We start from the raw sequence: 12,809 nt of genomic DNA, 5'->3' as shown, positions 1-12,809 counted from the left end.
TTCACACTTATTCTTTTTGTGGTTATTTTCCTCCAAAACACAAATGTGGATTTCTTGGTTAACTACTCCACAATCATTCTACTGGGGTACTGTTAGAAAATCTTGATCGATACCAAATCTTGCTGCAGCCTTCCTTCTTTTTCCTGTTATCTGGCCACGTGACCCCAACCTTTGGTTCCTCTCCGCCGGCCTCCATCAGTCAACACCCACATAGCGTCCCAGACACATCGCTCAAACTCCCCAACAGACAATTACAAACTCCCTCTATATCAAATACACAAGCCCTCTAAAGTTGCATCATTGTGAGGATGTGGGTTCTTTCATTGACTAACAAAGTGCAGAACAATGACACGCATTTCTTTGAATTAGACTTCTTTTATTCAGAAATACAGACCAATGACATCCAATTTCTTTAAAAAATGCTTCCAAGTCATCGTATTCTACAAAAACAATGATAATTTGTACAAATAAAAATACAAGAAAAAAAAGATAACACGACAAACCTCTGCAATGTTGACATTTTCAAAAAGGAAAGATGACTTGAATCGATCCAAGTGATCTCACTTTGTCACACATCTTATAAAAACGGTTGGTTGGTACAGATAAGCTAATAACAGCAATGGAGTCTTGAGATCCAGAATAACCACTGTGCAACCTGATTCTATCAACTCCCTCTATGGGTTCTGCGTTATTGCAGTTAGATTGAATATTGATAAAATGCAGGATTTGCTGTTGCGTGACGAGTGGAGGTTTTGGTGTTGCACTTATGGTTTGCAGTCTCACATCGGGTAGTTCAGCACCACGTCCTGTTTGGCCAGCTCCAACAACATAGGATCATCGAAGAACTTGCTGATGCTCACATCCTCACTCAGACCCTGCAGAACAAACAAACGCACGAGGTCAGCCGAGGTAATACACCAACAGCTGTGACGTGATAAACAGGGGAGACAAAAGGCTCACCTTGCGCCTTCGGGTCTTGATCATGAACTCTCTGGCCAGGTGGGGGGCAGGTTGAGGCTCAAGAGGCCTGATCACAATACTCTTGTCTAAAGGGTCACCGGGGACGATCTGAAAGGAGATATTAAATGAAGTAAACCCAGAGAGAAGAAGCAGCTACATCTGAGAACATGAAACGTACATCAAATGCTGAGCTTTAACAAACTGAGTGGACACTTCTAATAGTGGCTCTGACCTTTCACTAAACATCTGATTCAGTTGCAAGTCTGTTCTATTGTTGCCGAGTCAGGAGTGCGTCCAACGTGATGGAAAAGCAACGTGAAGTCACTGCTTCAAGTTTGTGACCAATGCGATGTTGGCAGGTTCAGTGAGAAGAAGTGTTCACGAGCTTTTAAAATGATTCAATAAATCCATTTTCTTAAGGAGCTTACAACGTGATCACATTGTCGTGGATATACGATACGTTCCCCCTGAAAACAATGCACGAAGGAAGAGAAGGAACGCTCTACGTTGGGTAGAGCGGTCGACATAAGATGTTCCCAGCCTCGGGGACAGATTAAACAGGGGGGGAATAAATCAATGGAGTGGCTGAAGCCCAATCAACAGATGGAAGAGAGCTGCTAACAGTAACTCAACACTGTGCTGTTTGCATGCCAATACTGGCAGTACATAATCAAACTAATGAGGGAGGCACACAAAGAGTCTTTTTGAGTTTAATGGGGCAAACAACAGTTTAGGGACTCACATGTTATCCTTATTTTCTAGGGCAGTTTAATCAATATGTGCCGACAGGAATGTCTGTTGAAGCCCAGAGCAGAGGAGTAGATTCACAGAGTTGATTGTATCAGGTTCAAACTCTGTAGCTGCCCGTTAGAAAGCAAATTGGTCAGGTGATTGGTATTGGACCCAAGGGGTGTTCTTGTCGGGAAAATGGTATTTTCTGTTCAGCACTAACAACCTAAGACGAGGCGATATGGAAATAAATCATCACACGTGAACGCATGACAGGAAGTCAAAATAGAATGTTCTTTTAGCCGACAAAACATTTCAGGAATAAGCCAAGGAGGGGGGATGTAATTAATAACTGCTGTGTTTCATATTACGGTGATTAAAAACAATCATGATTTGTACTGAAAGGTCAATATACTGCTCAGGGCCAACAGTACTGTAAAGCGTGGTAATACAAGCTTCACCAATCGTTGGTACTGCAGAGACAAAAATGTCAACAAAGGTTTTCATTTGTACAAGCATGTAAATAAATAATTCATGTCTCGTCTCTTGTTTAACACTTGGATTTTCACCTCAAGGGGAAAAAACATTAAATATTTGCACTGAGGAAACCTGTCTCCCAGATGAATGCCTTTGCTATTAGCTATTAATCTTCCCTAAGTGGAGTTAACTTTCACTGACACAGCTCTGCAGAGTGCAGACACAAACATGTCAGACACAGCACACAGAGACGGTTACACTATACTTAAAACTTAATGACTCAACACTCCACATCAAAAGCAATTTAGCAGGAGTGGAAGACATGTGCACAAGGTTTGACACTGTGCTGCACAAGCTGCCACAGTTGTGTGTATGCGAGAGTTGGTGCTCGTGACAGAAGGATTTAAAAATCAGGTTTGTCATCTTTACGGAGCTTTTTATTTTAATCTGAAAACCGAATGTCCACATGTTCACAGTGCTTTGCATAAATTACCAATTTGGATTTCTTAGTTTAGGCATTCAAATTAATTCCCGTGACATTAATTAAGCTAGAGAGTGTTTACAGCAAGAAAGTAACACTTTTGGTTTGGACGTGTAAATAAATCTCGGGTGTGCACTTCCTTATTGTAAAATATTTTCACCGGTTGCTTTAAGCGCTCTGACCAACTAATACAAATATGTCACCATTTGAGCTGCAAGCTAAATGTTTAAGTCTAATTTCCACATGAAAATGATAGATAGATAGAGATATAGATAGAGATAGATAGATATATATACAGTAGCATAATAGTTTTATGGTGGCACACAATGTGTCGTTGGTGTAGAAGAATACATAAAGCTCGCAATAAGCTGTGGAGCCAAAGGAACAACCTTAAAAATTGGGAACAACTAACTTAATGAGAAACGTATTATACAGCAGAACAGTTCATGTTAACGGGATTGCATTGACTTATGATGCCTTCAAGCTCTATTCAGTAAAGATTTGTATCGAGCGAAGTTAAATCATGTGTACTTGTTTATTATACTTTCCATGAAAAAAAAAAAAAAAAGATACTAAAATATCAATAAACTCGCACATCAGAGTTGGCCAGTAAAATCTCCATCACTTCCATTGAAACAGCGTCGGAGAGGAATCTCTACACAGCCAGATGATAATAATAACAAGGTTTAATGGCACCCAATGGGAGAATTAGCACCATTACCACTATTTATCTTGATGTGCCCAACTTCTATTATGTGCATTACGGTGGTGGGTGGAAACGTGCCATTTTATATTCTGTTCATTTGGAAGGAAAGCTGGTTTGTTTACCTGCCAGTGGTGGAACACAGACAGGGCGAAGGCCTGTCCCTGTGTATGTGTGCGTAGGTCTGTCTCAAAGCCGAAGGAGTCGATGGCAGGGATGAAAGCCTTTATGGTGTAGAGAGGAGACCCTGGAATAGGTGCATCCTGGGTGACATGACCCCTGTTAGATGACAAACACAGGACCATGTTTAAAAACTTAAAAACATTACAGAATATTATCAATGCAGATATTAGGAGAAAGAGTAAACCAACCTTCTTCGAGCCAGCACTGTGTAGACAGCAGATACACAATCAGCCGGAGCCTGAACCTCCACAAAGTAATAGGGCTCCATCAACCTCGGAGTGGCCTGCGACACAAGGCATACATTAATACATTAAAGAGAGGACAAAGGGGAGAAGATGTATGAAAATGTATGGCTAGCCCATGTACAGCTACAACACAGCCATTCATTTATCATAAGAGCTGTGAAAGAGCCAAAGATGAGGAGAGATGCCAAAATTGTGAAAGAGGAACGGCATCGCAGTACAATTTAAAAAAACAAAACGCAGTCAGCTAAATACAAACCGTAATCACGATAATGGAACATTAAAGAAAGGAAAGATGAACATGAAGGCCTGAGGAGCTAATGGCAGATAAGGAGAGGAATAGGCTTGGAGAGGATGATCTCACCATGAGGAAAGCAGAGTACACCACTCTCCTGGCTGTGGGGATGACCTGGCCCCCCCCTCTGTGGAGGGGCTCCTGAGCAATGACTGCGTCAAGGATCTTAAACTTGACATTCCTGATGGCTGAGGGCAGCAGGAAGACAGAATTATGGTGACATAAACACTCATTCATTTTCCCTTCGCACAACGCTCAACTCTCACAGTTGTAGACATTCAGGCGAAGAGGAAATTCCGGCACCATTGGCAGTACAGAGAAAAACATTTAAAGAGGAGAGAACTCACGCTCGTCACACAGAGGGCCCTCTCTGGTGCCCCACTGGAAGCCCTGAACGATGCTGTCTTTGACGGAGCCGAGCAGCGCCTTGTCCACCTGCACAGGAAAAGAAGATGACATCAGGAGCAGTACAAAACCGCTGTTCTCTGATTTCAAACGTATGTAGCTTTGTGTGGTCGTTTCCCCGATTAACAGATGTAAAGAAAGACTCTCACTTTCTCATTGTTTAGGAATTCACTTTTGTCATTTCTGCTCTACACAGTTGAAGTAAGCACAATACAGCAGTGACCAACATTCAAATAGGAAACGTTCTCCAGACAAAGAGCACTATTCAGCTGTGATTGGCCCGCCTGGTTGGTACTAAACTCACCTCAGAGGGCAGTGTGTCATCTACAAGGATGTTTGGTCCCGTGGTGTCCGGTCCGAAGGCCCAGATGGACCTGGCAGCCAGCAGATCCCAGTCGTACTTTGTCTGGAAGAACTCTCCCAGCTTCTTCCTGCCATGAGGAAACAGAGCAGCCACTGGTTGTAAGGAGGTCTGCACGTTGTGTCAACGGGAACATTAAGGAGATTGGTTGATCGCGGGGGGCAGAGGGGTTAATGGAAGAGGAGGAGTAGACGGAGGTTCAGTTTAATGGTGTGTGAAGTATGTCACTTCTTTGGCAGCTGGCACCACTGGGTCCAGATGGCCGAACAGATGAGCCGAGGACTGACAGGAAGCCAGGCACTCACGCACACTCGTCATGTCACGGAGACGGGAAGATTCAATCATGCTTTCAGAGAGTGATTCAATTACTGAGAGACATGTGATCAATATACACGGAGGGGTTTTATGAGAACACTTGTCACAATGTACAGAAGTGCTCGCCCTTTCCTTAAATAATCACATACAGAAATGCTTTTCTGTAGCTCGATTTCAATTTTGAAATAAGGATGCACATCTGTAGTGTCATTGATATTTAGCATTTATTACACTCAGTTTCTAACAGACACGGTGAAGCAGAAATACATAATTATTTTCACGATGTTCTGCACTTCTGACAGTTTCCAAAACGTCTAAAGAAGACCAAAATGAAATTTAGAATATAAATGAAAAAGACACACCATACAGATTTAAAGCACTGTCATCAAGTAGCAACACAACTATGGATTTAGGAATATTACCCACTAATCCATAACTGCTCTTTTTAAAAGGATTATTTCAGCCGTTGGCATTTCTATCTCTCTCTACCTTCTTCAATAACAGCATTTAATTAAAGAGCCAATCATCGCGCTGGCTTCTTTATCCCTGCTAACCGAGGACATAATGAAAACTAATGGTCGGCCAGAGTGGCTCTGATATATGGAGAAATTAATAAGGCTACTGCCATATCAGAGGGAACTCTACACATCTAACATGAAAGGCACATTAAATCATTTCAATTAATTAAGAGATCATAAGATCAGTGTGTGCGAGTGTGATGGCGATATCTGCTACATCTCACCTGTTCCACGTGATCTGCACCACTTCGTTCTCGATGTCCTCAGCCAGCCCCTTCTCCAAGGGCTCAGCAATCATGGTGATCTTATTCCTGTCAATCACATCACACGGCTGTCAATCACTCTCTGTGGGTCCGGGGGACACTCGGCCATAGGGAAGGACCAACTGTGACAGTGACTCCAAACTGTGCACAAAGTGAACTCCAAACAAAGAAATACAACAGCCAAGAGTCTATGAGAAGCTTTAAGAGAGGAAAGTATCAGAGCTGGGAGTTTTGAGCGATAAATAATTGATCAAAGTATGTTTTCTTGTAATTGCACTCATGTCACTGTGTGTGTGTGTGTGTAAGATCTAAAACTATCACGTTTGATACGCACTTTTTGTTTGGCGTTTCAGCGAAGCACTTGAGTGATGACGTCTCTACAACCGTTTCACAGAAAGTCACGACGGGGTCAGCAACCTGTGGACAAAGACGAGCGCGGTTACACTCTCGAGTAGCACCTTCAAGCTACGGCTGATTTTTGGGAAGCTGTGAGAAGAATTACTTTAATGTCGATCTCAGAGTACATCTTGCGCAGGTCGTGCATGACACAGTCCAGGTAGAGCTCTCCTGTGCCCAAGATAACATGCTCTCCAGATTCCTCTACCTGAAAGACAAAGAGAGCCACATACGGACAATCATCATTTATGCAATTAAGTAACACTTATTGATGAGATCAGTTTTGTCTTCCTGCAGGATCCATATTTGTAGTTCATTTCCCAGGAAACCATTTCAAGAGGCTACCACGCTGGTTAAATGTCTAACCATATAAGTACCGGACCCACTACTGTACTTGTGCGGTGACGTACCTTTGTGGTGAGAGACGGATAGCTCTTGTTGACCTTCCTCAGTCCGTCCAACATTTTCGGCAGCTCCGACGGGTTGACGGGCTCCACTGCAATCTTTATAACCGACGCCGTGTTGAACTTCAGTGGTCTGAAAATTTGAGCCTGTCAGAGAAAGTAAAAAAAAAAAAAAAAAAAAATGTCAACTGTTCCGTTTCTCATGGAGGTCGTTTTTAAATGTTCTCAGAGGGATTTCTCGCTTTAGCCTCACCTCCTCGTTCCCTCTGGGCTCCGTGATCGTTGCCGTCTTGACGATCGGCTGGTCGCAGCCTTCGATTAGAACCCAGTTGCCGGCAGGAACTCGGTTCACCTCAATTTGGTATCTAAAAATGAGGACGGCACGGTATTATTTGATGTGGATATGATATTTATATACTGTATTACTTTGTGATAAAATGACATATACACCAGACAATATTCCCAGTCTGCACCTCTCAAACGAGACCCCACATATCAGGGGTCACTAATAGGCGGACCCAGACGGCGTTGTGTCTGGACCCTGGATTCATAACCGATGGATGATTGATAATTAGGACATTTTCACGGAGTGTTTCTATTTTAACTGGAGCAACTTTTCTAGCTTATATGACACTTGTTCAGCGGTTCAGGAAGCACTCCAACCAATCGTGTGCGTTGTAAACCATCTCAGGTGGTGCTACTCGGCCAATCACAGCTCAGGTTAGATGCTATTGTGATGTTTCGGACCTTTGCACGAGGAAATTCTCTCAGACTGAATATTAATTGAATACCCCTGCCACATAGCATATTAATATTATACTCCATTAACAAAAACAACCCCGCAGCGTACCTGGCAACTGAAATCCAGAGACGGCCCACGGTGCAGACCTGGGAGTCCTCCTCGTCTTCGAGGGTGTAGTTCTCTCCTAAAACCTTGACAGGCTGACCGGCCTGAATGGTCCCACTCAGCACTCGGCCAAACGCATGGAACTGAACCCCATCCTCGGTGCTGTACATCTTAGTGGTGTGGCACATCAGAGGACCCTGAGGAAGAGAGGCATGAGGTAAGCAGGAAACAGGGATGAGAGAGAGATAGAGACTAGGGCGGGAAAGTCTTACCGCTGATGGAACTTGGCAAACTGTGATCAATGTCTGGTATTGTCTTATTTACAAGCCTGTTCCTTTCAAGCCAATTAAAAACAGCCTGTTGGCCTAATCTGTACGAGCAACTGGAATGACTAGAAACAGACTGCAGCAGTTTGCAGTTAATTGGCGTATCTGTTTCTCACCAGCTGATAAACAGGAGATTCCTGCTCTACTTCCTTTATACTCACATCAGGGTCGCACTCCACCATGGCCTCCCCAAGGTCTGAGTCCAGACCTCCAGCGTACGTGTGCTCTATCTTGCTCCTAGCACCCTCCTGTGGTGAGGGGATGTGATGTACACACATGTCCACAAAGCCTGGAGAGAAGAAATCCACACTCCACTTAACACGTTTCATTCATCTTCAGATTAAAATGATATTAATAGAAGTTATTATAACACTATAGATAGATAAAAACAAATCAAGCCTTACCAGTGAACTCTCCAAAGAAGCGGTTACAGACGAGCCTCAGCAGGGGTCTGATGTTCAGCTTCAGTTCCTCTTTAGTCAGGTGGATCCCCAGCTCATCCAGAACTCTGGGGAGAGACGTGTCCACATCCCCAACCACCTAGACAGAAAGAGGATCTGGGTGAGGACGACACACTGAGGTCTAAGCTGAACGTATTGTGCAATTGTGTTGCTTTGTCACACAGAAATGTGTGAGCCGTGTGTTAACCTGTGAGAGGATCTTGTAGAGAGGCTCCAGAACAAATTCCACAAAGCTGCGCTGAGAGTTACTGCTGGGAGCTTTCTTTGTGAACTTGCGACTGAACAAAAAAAAAAAAAAAGAGAAGATACAAGAATGAGTTAAAAGACGATAGCTCAGCAATAAATATTAGCATTCTGTTCATGTCCAAATTAATTACTCACGTTTTGGGGTTGAAATAAATGTCTCCCCAAAGCCTCTTGGCAAACTCATTATAGTTGATGTCACCTGCAAACACAAAGAGATGAAACGTTAATACTTCACTTAACTGCAGTAGGCATGAGATAAGAAAAAGGATGCGCCAGAGCCGGGTTGTGCAGAGCAGCCTTACCGTAGGTGTCCGAGTAGATCTTTGCAAAGGACCCCAGAGTGAAACAGACGCTGTACTGAGAGCTGGCAAAGCACACGTTCCCAAGGAGAGGAGACACCACCAAGTTCTCATCTGTGGAGTAAGTGCTGAGGAGGAGGAGGAGAAATGACCATGAAGTGTCTCATTTTGGCCCACCAATATGTAGCACTACATCTCATGCTCTCTGAAACACTGTGTGCACGTTACGGGTTTTCAGTATTACCTGAGCAAACCATTGACCTCATCCACGATGTGGCGAAGTTTATAATAAGCATCTGTGGGAGGCAATTTGAGCTCCCCAATGAGCCGGTCCACCTTGTTGATGCAGATGGTGATGGCCATACGCTCCTGAACGGCATGCTTGATCAGGCGCTCTGTGTTCAGCATCACCTGTGCAGAGATACATAAAGGTCACGTTTCCACCAAGCAGTCCAGCTCAGTTCATTACACACACACATTCATTACACAAGGCAGAGTTAAAACACTGCAGACCACTGACTGCTCACAGAGAATCATCAGTAATGCTGCACAAACCCGCCGTTTTTAAATAGCCAAGCTAGCTTCAATAGCAATCGCAATTTTTAATTCACTCGCCCCAGATTTTTAAAAGAAATGGTAGCTCGCAAAACTACGCCGTATACACGACACCGTGCAGTTGACAAAGTGCGGCTGCTGTTGAAATTATTCAGCAAATGTCCCGTTGATGATTTTAAGGCAGTTTCACGTTCAGCTTAGAATCCTGCCTACACTGAGGGCGGACCCGTTTTGAAGGTTGAAGAGCGTTGACAAACGTGCAAAGAGAAAGAACGTATCGACTCACTCCTTCTGCTGCATCTATGAAGAGGACGATACCGTCTGAGAGCCGGATGCTAGAAGTGACCTCGTCAGAGAAGTTCACGTGGCCTTAGAGGGAGACACAAGGTTTGACATCAGGTTCTGCTACGATACACCAAAACAAACCACCAAACATGCATTCAGTCAATGCCACATCCAGCCGTGCACTATACCTGGTGTGTCCATGATGTTGAAGAGGTAGGATTTTCCTCTGGAGTCGGGCAGGACCATTGTGACAGGGGCGCTCTTGATACCCACGCCTCTCTATGGAAAAAGCACAAGACAGAAATACATTTGCAGGAGATGAAACATAATTCTATCACCTTTAAGCTTATTCTGGCAACATGGTCCTGCAACCTCCACACTTTAGTCAAGTTGTCAAATTAAACCATTCCTTTGTGTATTTTCATATTTGCAATTCCTTGACATTCTAATATGCGGTAACCCAATATATTTTGGGATACAATGAATAGTTATTATGCTACAATTCAACAAAACCACTCACCTCCTGTTCTGTGAAGAGGATGTCGGTGTATCGGAGCTGAAAAATTCGAAAGTCACGTTAGTTCTGCTGTATTATGCAGAATATAAGTGTAATAATTTCACAAGATGCATTTATTACAGTCGACACTCACATCCACATCGTCTCTCTTCCTGATTTCTGGGTGCGTCTGTTCAATCAGGCAGTCCACGAAACAGGTCTGAACAGAAGAAAACAAATTCATTAGTTCCCTATGGAGGCACAGATGAGTCCAAAGAGCAGCCAGGTTATTAGCATATGCTCTGAAACATTCATATCCTCATACATTTTTCATCTTAAGAACACATGTCCTTTTTGGCAAAATGCCACAGAAGAGCCATGCAGTAATTCTCCAATTATTGTACAGGCCTGGCGGGCTGCCGGGCAAACAAGAATCCCTGCCAGACCAAAAAATAATAATTTTTAATGCTAAAAATAATTCCAAATATCCAATCCAGTATTTTCGCTATACTTGTATTTTTGCTCCTGGTGTTATTCGTCACTGTTTTGGAAGAAGGAACAATGTGAGATACATGCGAACCAGCTTTAAAATTGACATATTTTCTTTTAAATGATGTGCTGAGCATAAAAATAAAAAGCTAAAAGAGAAACAAGAAGCCAGGCGCAGCCATAAGGCAGGCTCTAACCTTGCCATGGTGAAGATGACCACACAGGGTGACGTTACGGATTAGCTCAGGACCATCCATCAGATCTGCAAGAAATCTAACAAGATAGAAGAGGGATATCAGAACTCGAAAGACACGCAGTAAATGGCAGATATGTAGTAGGAAATACGACTAATTACTGTCGTAGCAGTAATTGTCTGGATGTACATTTGCATCTTCAGACTTTATTGGCAGGGGAAAAAAAATAAATAAAAAAAATCACATCATGTGCATATTCATGAAGATGACTTACTCCATATCATACACAGTGGCAGGTAACTCCTGCTCCATCAGGGTGAACCGCTTGTTCTTCACAGGCTTGATGATGGGCTCTGGAGTGAAGAGAAAACACTATTATTTATGCAGTTCAGAATAAAACATTAGCATCCATCACATACCTTTACAAATATTTGAGATCATTTGGATTAAGTAACCAAATACTGTGTCCGTTATTGTAAATCTGCTCATACAGGCTACACTGTTCTTTGTATCTAACCTGTGAGAGGTTGTGTGTCTTCCTCTTGGACAATAGTTTCCACTTCAGGCCCATAAACTTCCTCTGCTGTAGGATAGTACTTCTTGTCCTCATGCAGGACCACCTCCATACCGGGGACATCCTCATCAGCATCAGCAGGCTCATCTTCATCATCATCGTCACCCTGCACAAGGAGAGAGTAATTACCATGACATGTGAGCACATACTAGATTCAAAAATAAATAAAAGTACCATCAAGTTGACGGTTTATAGAAATGTTTAAGAGTACCTCATCAACATCTCTGTCCTCTGCATCCAGATCATCTTCATCGTCATCTGAGTCCAGCTCTGGACCAATGTAGTTTCCAAACTCGTCATACAGATCAGCCTCCATCTTGTAGAGAACTGAAAGAGGGGTCATGGGTTAAATAATAGTATATGGTTTTGCTCATTTGGTAAAGACAACATACGAATTAGATCCAATGCCAAAAGACAATGACACAACATTTTCGTGAGACAAAACAATACAACTAGAATTGTCTAAATTCTTATTACGAATAAATAATGAAATGTTATTTCATGTCTGTGTTGCTGTGTGATTAAATATGCACCAATAACGGTCATGTTCACGTCTCATTAGTAATATAATTTAGCATTGTGAATTAGGTTTTGCTTGTTTTCCAAAAGCCAGCGACGACTTCATAACCAGCTTGCTTAAACATAACGTTACCTTAAGTTACCATTAAATCGATGCTAACTTAGCATGTAGCATAACATGCACCACGACAGCTATTCATCAAGCTTTCAGGTGGTTTCCGTCGGCAAAACGATACAGATACTAAAATATGTCTTAAGTAAGAAGTTTTCGATTATTACAAATTAACAATTTCCTTGTGTTTGCAATGTTAATAGGGAGTCAAAAGCTAGCATGCTAGCCAGCGAACAAGTACAGAAATGAATGAGTTGGAGGCGACGTTTCAGTTACGTTCAGCTAAAGAGAGCTTACAGCTTAGCTAGCTTACGGAACTAAACTATAACTTAAAGGCTACAAAACCAACTCACCTGTATGCTGTTATAGTGCAGTCTGCAAAGATTATTATCGAAACGAGATAAAAGTTGGGTGCGTTTTCAAAAGATAAATAATTTCCCAAAAAGCGCCATGCGCACGAGCTATTGCTTCCGGCTTTCTTCTTCTACTGACATGAGGGCGGTTAGGGTTCACTATCGCCCCCCAGCGGTGGATGTGTTAATTAAGAAGCATAAAAACTACACGCACACAAATCAGTCACCGTCGCTTGCCCTCGCTTCAACACCCCCAAATTACGTTACACATGCATAGTCACACGCACTTCAGCACCTTTCAAATTAAGTTTTATCTTGAAT

The 12,809-nt window shown here is 42.8% G+C and overlaps 1 protein-coding gene across 1 annotated transcript; it reads right to left on the bottom strand.

Annotated features, from left to right (window-relative positions):
• Positions 1-242: 242 nt before the first annotated feature.
• eftud2 (elongation factor Tu GTP binding domain containing 2) lies at positions 243-12,629 on the bottom strand. Its single transcript, XM_031867975.1, has 28 exons — positions 12,489-12,629; positions 11,716-11,831; positions 11,448-11,610; positions 11,205-11,283; positions 10,934-11,009; positions 10,402-10,467; positions 10,272-10,307; positions 9,940-10,030; positions 9,753-9,835; positions 9,156-9,322; positions 8,915-9,039; positions 8,748-8,811; positions 8,554-8,644; positions 8,310-8,445; positions 8,067-8,194; positions 7,583-7,776; positions 6,986-7,097; positions 6,739-6,879; positions 6,435-6,536; positions 6,267-6,349; positions 5,894-5,980; positions 4,780-4,906; positions 4,418-4,505; positions 4,140-4,258; positions 3,722-3,816; positions 3,476-3,629; positions 961-1,068; positions 243-875 (listed from the first exon to the last, which is right to left on the bottom strand). Exons 2-28 carry the CDS (start codon positions 11,818-11,820, stop codon positions 780-782), a joined length of 2,916 nt encoding a protein of 971 aa, XP_031723835.1. The 5' UTR covers positions 11,821-11,831; positions 12,489-12,629; the 3' UTR covers positions 243-779.
• Positions 12,630-12,809: the final 180 nt, after the last annotated feature.

The sequence above is a fragment of the Anarrhichthys ocellatus genome, unplaced genomic scaffold (assembly GCF_004355925.1).
Source record: "Anarrhichthys ocellatus isolate YVR2014 unplaced genomic scaffold, GSC_Weel_1.0 scaffold40, whole genome shotgun sequence".
NCBI classification, from domain to species: Eukaryota; Metazoa; Chordata; class Actinopteri; order Perciformes; family Anarhichadidae; genus Anarrhichthys; species Anarrhichthys ocellatus.
Note: the sequence above shows the minus strand (reverse complement) of the source record. Positions and strands in the feature narration are given on the sequence as shown.

What these genes read in the sequence shown, in the direction of transcription:
- eftud2 (XM_031867975.1), bottom strand. Translation starts at nt 11,820, where the DNA reads ATGGAGGCTGATCTGTATGACGAGTTTGGAAACTACATTGGTCCAGAG. An exon ending in TCCTCTTCACAGAACAGGAG is followed by an intron (nt 10,031 to 10,271) that starts GTGAGTGGTTTT and finishes CTTTTTCCATAG; the next exon opens with AGAGGCGTGGGTATCAAGAG. An exon ending in GGGCCCTCTGTGTGACGAGC is followed by an intron (nt 4,259 to 4,417) that starts GTGAGTTCTCTC and finishes TGCTGCCCTCAG; the next exon opens with CCATCAGGAATGTCAAGTTT.